General features: G+C 39.0%; 2 protein-coding genes across 3 annotated transcripts; both read right to left on the bottom strand.

Annotated features, from left to right (window-relative positions):
- Window positions 1-160: 160 nt before the first annotated feature.
- Window positions 161-3,035, bottom strand: LOC125670414 (opine dehydrogenase-like). Of its 2 annotated transcripts, none has more exons than XM_048905555.2 (2): window positions 2,897-3,035; window positions 161-1,621 (listed from the first exon to the last, which is right to left on the bottom strand). In XM_048905555.2, the coding sequence occupies exon 2, from the start codon at window positions 1,617-1,619 to the stop codon at window positions 396-398; it is 1,224 nt and encodes a 407-aa protein (XP_048761512.2). In that variant the 5' UTR covers window positions 1,620-1,621; window positions 2,897-3,035; the 3' UTR covers window positions 161-395. The 2 variants fall into 2 exon arrangements, with proteins under 2 accessions (XP_048761512.2, XP_056017906.1); XM_056161931.1 differs by having other exon boundaries at window positions 1,791-3,006.
- Window positions 3,036-3,837: 802 nt separating this feature from the next.
- LOC125670567 (opine dehydrogenase-like) lies at window positions 3,838-6,117 on the bottom strand. The gene is made up of 2 exons (XM_048905793.2): window positions 5,979-6,117; window positions 3,838-5,358 (listed from the first exon to the last, which is right to left on the bottom strand). The coding sequence occupies exon 2, from the start codon at window positions 5,340-5,342 to the stop codon at window positions 4,125-4,127; it is 1,218 nt and encodes a 405-aa protein (XP_048761750.2). The 5' UTR covers window positions 5,343-5,358; window positions 5,979-6,117; the 3' UTR covers window positions 3,838-4,124.
- Between the last annotated feature and the right edge of the window lie 500 nt (window positions 6,118-6,617).

Raw genomic sequence — 6,617 nt, 5'->3', positions numbered from 1 at the left:
TAATAAATACTCAATGGGAAAATATGAAGTACATACAAAATTAAGGGCGATATGGAAGTACATAGATTTTATGGAACTGTGGATGCAAAGCATGTGGTTAAAAGCAACAAAAACAAAAAACAAAAACAAAAAATCCCCCCAAAAAACAAAAAACCATGTGTTTAATTTTTAAAGTTATTTTGTGATGCTAAGTACATAATACTTGCACAACAAACTACAAAAGTGTTATGTTTGAGGAACAAAAGTTAAACCTGTATTTGATCTGCTCTAGGCATTACAGGTTTTGAATATGCAAATATGCTCCGAGGTAATTGGTTGGGAAGAAAATGCTGAAAATCACTGAAGCAGTTCAAAAGAAAATAAAGTAATCTTGTAGAGGGAAACTGCTTTGCTCCTTAGGGAGTTGTCTCAAAGTTTCCACGGAACAGATCTTCTAATGCATTAATGCCATACCGCTGTGGGGCCCGCGTCTTGTTGACGTCCTTACCCGACAGTTTGGATTCTATGATGTACTCTTTGTTCAGTTTGCCCTGGCACCACGTGATCACTTCGTCCAAATAAGGTGTGGAGACTCCCGCTAACTCAGCGATCCCCTTCATAGGAACAATGCCCTCTGGGACATCTTCTGCCATGTAGCGATAGGTAAAGTCTGGGACATATTTCCCGGGCTCTACCTCCTTCATTGGGTGAACCAAACCATCGTAGGCTTTGTTGGTTCTCATGGCCATCATCAGATTGCTTTTATCAGTGATCTGATCGCTGTAGTAATTTTTATACCAATCAAAGACGTGGATAACATCGGACATATCTAGACCCTTTATCTTTTTTTCTATTGCTTTAGAGGTCTCTACACATTCGTCACTTATTCCTGACAATAGCTCCGCTTGTCTTTCATCGATTCCTTGATAAAACAGTGGTTTCTCCGAAAGAGGTTTCCCGTCCCATGCTGCCCATCGACCATACATTATTGGCGGGTGTACTATAGACTTCGCCATCAAAGTTACAGCTATGTAGTTTTGAACGCGTCGAACTTTCGGCTTTTCTCCAAGAATATATTGGTTTGTTTCTATGATAGGTCTTGTCAGGTTGCATTGTTTACCTTTCAAGACGGAAGCGCCAAGTGTATCTTTGAAGCCTAAAATTTCAACATTTTTGCCGAATTCAATAAGCCTGCATGCCCAAGGAAGGGATTCAAATGTAACCATTGTACATGCTTTACCCTTGTCGCCAAGAAAGTGCATGCATTCAAATTCAAACCCTGCCTGACCCGGCAGCCCGACGATGACCGTGTTGTTGCCAATATATGGCGCCATTGCTTCGAAATATTGCGCATGAGCAAAGGCGGGAACAACGAGGAAAATGTAGTCCGCTCCGGGAACAACTTGTTTTGGGTCTTTGGTCACAATTGATGGTTTGGTTTCAATCTGTTTCGTACCTCCGTCGTCACCGTGCACTGTGATGAGCATGTTGGAACCCATTTTTCCCGACCATCGCTCGGCCTCATCAGAGTACAGCGTTAGAACCCTGCTCTCAATGTCGGGTCTCGTGGCCGCCAGTCCTGCCAAACAGTGAGCGCCATTTCCACCCCCACAGGTTAACACGACTAGTTTCTCGGACATTTCTATAAAACAAGAAATTTAGAAATATTTGTAATTTCGTTCAAGCGGTTTCTTCAGAGGTCAAATTTTTATTTAATTCTCCTTGTTGGATTTGTTCGTATTATGAATCCTGCAGAGGGAAACAATGACAAAGGCAAGCTTTGTAAGTTACTTCCGATATAATGTACAAACCTTGATTTACCGCAGCCTCAACTTCCGTATAAATTGTTAGATAATAATATGATTGTTGTTTTAAATATATCGTACATAGGTTACAGTACGGTCACAGAATGTCCGAGATCACAGCTCTTGACAAAATGTACGTTCGTCTCCAACGTTCACGCGGCACGAGTTGAACGATTTAAAACTACACTTGACGGACTCGTTTATAACGTACAGTGATTTTATTGTATAGAGCTCCAAATCTAGATTTATTGATCAATGTATTGTCAGCCTCCAAGGTCAGAAGGTGAGGATGTGTATTCCCCGACGAAATGCATAACTGTGCCAACCATGAATATACCTCCAAGGTCATTCGCGCCGTATTTATTATTTAGCTGGGGGAAAATTTAAATTGTATATTTATTACGGCTTGTAATTAATAATACGTTAGAAATATGAAATTATTTTGGGTTTTTAAAAAAAAAAAAAAAAACTGCTTTTTGGGGGTTGTTCGTACTCTTGCCTTAAATACTTCTGATTGTCAGGAAACTAACAGTCAGTTTTGTAGGTAACTTCCGATATAATGCACTAACCTTAAGCTGACCACTCGCGTACCTAAATGGCATGTCATAAAAATAGATCGATTTATGTATTGCTCTTTTACTGCAGCTTCGATTTTCGCGGATGGATGATAATGCGATTGCTGTTTTGAATAAAATCGTACTTGCGGATACAAGTACGTGTATAGGCTGAAGCGGGGTTATAGGTCACTACTCTTACGTTCTTCTCCAACGGGGGTCATTTAAAACTTCACTTGTCAGTAACCTTCAAGAATTTCACTATCTGGGTTCTACGTTTAGAGCTACCAATCTAGATTTATCGATCGATGCATTGTCAGCTGCCAAGGTCAGGAGTTTAGGATGTGTATTCCACAACGAAATGCATAGCAGTGCCAAACCTAATACACCTCCACAGTTCGCGCAGTGTTCGGTGAGGTAAACGTACCGAGTTACTGGTTAGCCGGAAAAAAACACACCGGGTGTACGTGACATTTAAATAGCATATACATTCCGGCGTGTAATTAATGTTACGTTATACAAGACTATGAAAACAGATTACAAAGGATATATAAGTACCTATTTATGAATTATCCAATGTATCCCAGACGCACTAGCAATCCAAACTTTGAAAGATTTGTGACGCCGACAGACACCACACAAACGTGATGCGACATAAAATGTCTAAGTGTATTTAGAGTTGTCGCGCTTAGAAAATCTTGAATTAAGGGAATGTATCAAAAAATATATTTTTTTGGAGACGTTACTAAGACTAGTTTTACAGTTGAAGTGTTGGATTTTTCGGTCTGTGTTGATGGCAAGGAATCGGCCCACTTGGCATTTTGGAACTGAATTAAAATTAATTTCGACAACGAGCCTTCGTCCATACTATCGTGCATCAAGTCCTCCATCTCCTAGCGTTACATACTACGGGTTTCAGTCCCCACACGGACATGTTTTGTGTGCGGTTTCGGTTAAAAAGTCATTTCCCATAGACCTCAGTACAAACCTATAAACTGATTAGCAATATTGGTGAATTTAGACAAATGCCCGCCCACATTTAAAAGTTAATTCCAAGCGCCAGAATAAAACGCACACACAAGTTAAATTGAGACGCAACACCTATAAATATGAACACCTGTCTTGGAGTAGGCAGCGTTCGGGTTACACATTTCGGAGGTTTGGTACTCTCATTCCATTAACACATTAAAATCACCTGAGAAAGTATGTTACACCTAGTAATACGTTTACGCTGGTAAATTATCTCAGATTTTAGGAAGATTCCTCGTATGCAATTTCAGAGATGCATGGCCCACTATTTGTGTAAAGTATCAAATTTGATTAGTACATATATTTTACAATTATTATACCCATTATCAGGCCATATGACTTCCAGAATATTTTCGTGTTTAAAAAAAGACATCACATTTGATGAATTAAGGAAAAACAAGTGCATGTAGAAGAAAACAACAAAAAAATGTAGAACTTTAAAATTGAAACGTATTAACACAATAAGGAGATAAATTGTAAACTATGTTTATTTGTCAACAGTTAAAGGAAGCGCTGATATTGTATTTAACATCATGAATGAAAATAAATGATTTTTATTAACGATCTGCAATATATTACACGATCTACATGTTACATTCTTATCAATATGTGAGAATACAATTAAGACTGGTGTACTAGTATACCACTTAGTCTTGATCGAGATAAACTAGAGCTTCTGTGGAACAGGACTAACACTGATATTTAACAAAGTATTACATACCCATATTACTAACTATGTTATGAAATGTCTGCTTATTTAAACGTCGAACAACTGCTGCAGAGTTTTAAATCCAAATCTCTGCGGAGCCCTGGTCTTTGGCAAATCTTTTCCAGACAATTCTGATCCTACAAGGTACTCCTGGTTGAGTTTGCCCTGAGCCCAGGTGATGATTTCGTCCATCACAGGTGTGTCCACTCCAGCCAGCTGACCGATCCCTTTCAGAACGACGAGCCCGAACGGTACGTCCTCAGCCGTGTACCTGTAGCTAAAGTCCGGTACAAACTGACCACCGTCCACCTGTTTCATGGGGTGGAGCAAACCGTCGTACGCTTTGTTTGTTTGCATGGTTGTCATCAGATTTGACTTGTCAGTAATCTGGTCCGCATAGTAAGTGAGGAACCAGTCTAATATATGAATAACTTCCGACATGTCAATTCCAGGAATTTGTTTTTCAATTGCCTTTCCAATGGCGATACATTCATTACTCACGCTAGACAGCAGACTTGCCTGCTTTTCGTCTACCCCTTGGTAAAACAGCGGCTTCTCTTTCAAAGGAGCAGCTTCATTAAATGCCGACCATTTTCCATACATCAGCGGTGGGTGGATGATTGATTTTGCCATCAGATTTACAGCAATGTAGTTTTGAATTTCTCTCAAAACTGGTTTGGGACCTAAAACTTTCTGAACGCTCTCAAATGGAGATTGCTTCAGATTCGATATGCTTCCTTGAAGTTTAGAAGCACCAAGTGTTTCTTTGAAGCCCAGAATTTGAACAAGACGACCAAATTCCAGAATCCTGCATGCCCACGGAAGGGATTCCGTCGACATTATAGTGCAGTGTTTAGCCTTTTCTCCAAGCATGTGCAAGCACTGAAATTCAAATCCTGCCTGGCCTGGAAGACCAACAATTAAGGTATTGTCACCAATAAAAGGTGAAATCTCTCTAAAATACTGTTCGTGTGCAAACGCAGGAACAATCAAAAATATGATTTCAGCACCTGTGACCGCTTCTTTTGGGTTCTTTGTAATCAAAGTTGGTTTGGATTTTATTTCCTCAGACCCTCCGTCATTTTTCACTATGGTAACTGTCAAATCGTTGGATTGGAGTACTTTGGTCCACCGCTCTGCCTCATCGGCGAATAAAGTAAGAACACGTGTTTCATTTTCAGGATTACTTGCTGATAATCCCGCCAAACAGTGGGCACCGTTTCCTCCACCGCAAATCAAAACTTTGGTCCTATCCTCAGTTCCCATCGTAGGAGTATCGCACCTAAAGAGTAAAATTATGTTTGAACATACGTAACTAAATCATAAAAGAAAAGGCTTTGGGCCACCTTTTCCTTTGTTGCATAAAATGCAGATGTGAATACTGAATATCTAGTGTGCATATTTTTCGTCAGTCCCAAGATATGTAATGGAGACACCTTTATCATGTATGTCTAACTCTTACAGCATATTATTTAGGAATCTGGTCCTTAAAAGTACAATGTAGATACGCGTGTCTTCAAATAATGGTTCCCAGGGCCACGATGGACCTGCAGCTAGTCTATTGACTACATATAGTAGAATATAACAATAGAGAAAAAGTACAAAAATATGGTGTATGTGGTATTAAGCTCTCTATACATGAAGCTGCCCAAAGTTACTTTGAGAATGCCCCCCCCCCCCCCCCCCCCCCCTCTGCTTTCGGCAAAACCAAGATTTGAAATTTGGGACTTTCAGATCGAAATTTATACTAAATAAACTCATTATAATACAATGTATATAAATCCGAGTTACGATCGGCAAGGAATTAACATAAAATTTCATAGGACAATAATCAATACCAGTATTCTATTTGAAAACGGTCACTTTGGTCTTTTGAAATTTCAAGCACAAAACATTACATACCTTGCAGAAACTCTATAGGTACAAGTAAGAAACCTGTGGATATTACAATGCAATCTGCAGAGTATGCGATGCCTTCTTGGTGTTTTGGCCGAGGGACGGTGGTTTCTGCCGCTTACAATTAATTGTCTTGGCGGAATCTGCAGAATCGCGCGTTTAGCGAAGGTCGTGTCCTCTCGAGAATATGTACAATGTAATCAATAGTAAGGCATACATGCTGATATTCACTCTACAAAGTACCACTTCTGGGGCTCAGAAGATGCATATGAGTCTTGGAAGAAAAATTAGATGTTTATCATTTATGATCATATTAGACTTAATTTGAAATATTTCACGCTGAAACTATCAACATTGATATTCAATGTGCAGTGTAGCGTCATTATTTTTATTTCTATTATTTGGTAAAACGACTTGTTATATAACATTATTACAAACGTTGTTTACTTTTAAGATGGATTCATTTGAATGTGACAGAAAGGTAGTGACAATGCTTATCGAATATTAAACAATACCTATGGATTAAATATGATATATCGCTATAGATATATTAATTGTTTCTGATTTTTACAATCGAATACTCAGTACAAGAGTAATATAGTAATTTCATTTAACAGGTCGTTTTATCCAAAGTTTTCGTATGAA

Source organism: Ostrea edulis, chromosome 4, assembly GCF_947568905.1.
Source record: "Ostrea edulis chromosome 4, xbOstEdul1.1, whole genome shotgun sequence".
NCBI lineage: Eukaryota > Metazoa > Mollusca > Bivalvia > Ostreida > Ostreidae > Ostrea > Ostrea edulis.
The sequence above is the reverse complement of the archived record's forward strand: the minus strand, read 5'-3'. Positions and strand labels throughout refer to the sequence as shown.

Bases quoted from the DNA above. Each gene is read 5' to 3' on its own strand.
- LOC125670567 (XM_048905793.2), bottom strand. From the start codon at position 5,342: ATGGGAACTGAGGATAGGACCAAAGTTTTGATTTGCGGTGGAGGAAAC.
- LOC125670414 (XM_048905555.2), bottom strand. From the start codon at position 1,619: ATGTCCGAGAAACTAGTCGTGTTAACCTGTGGGGGTGGAAATGGCGCT.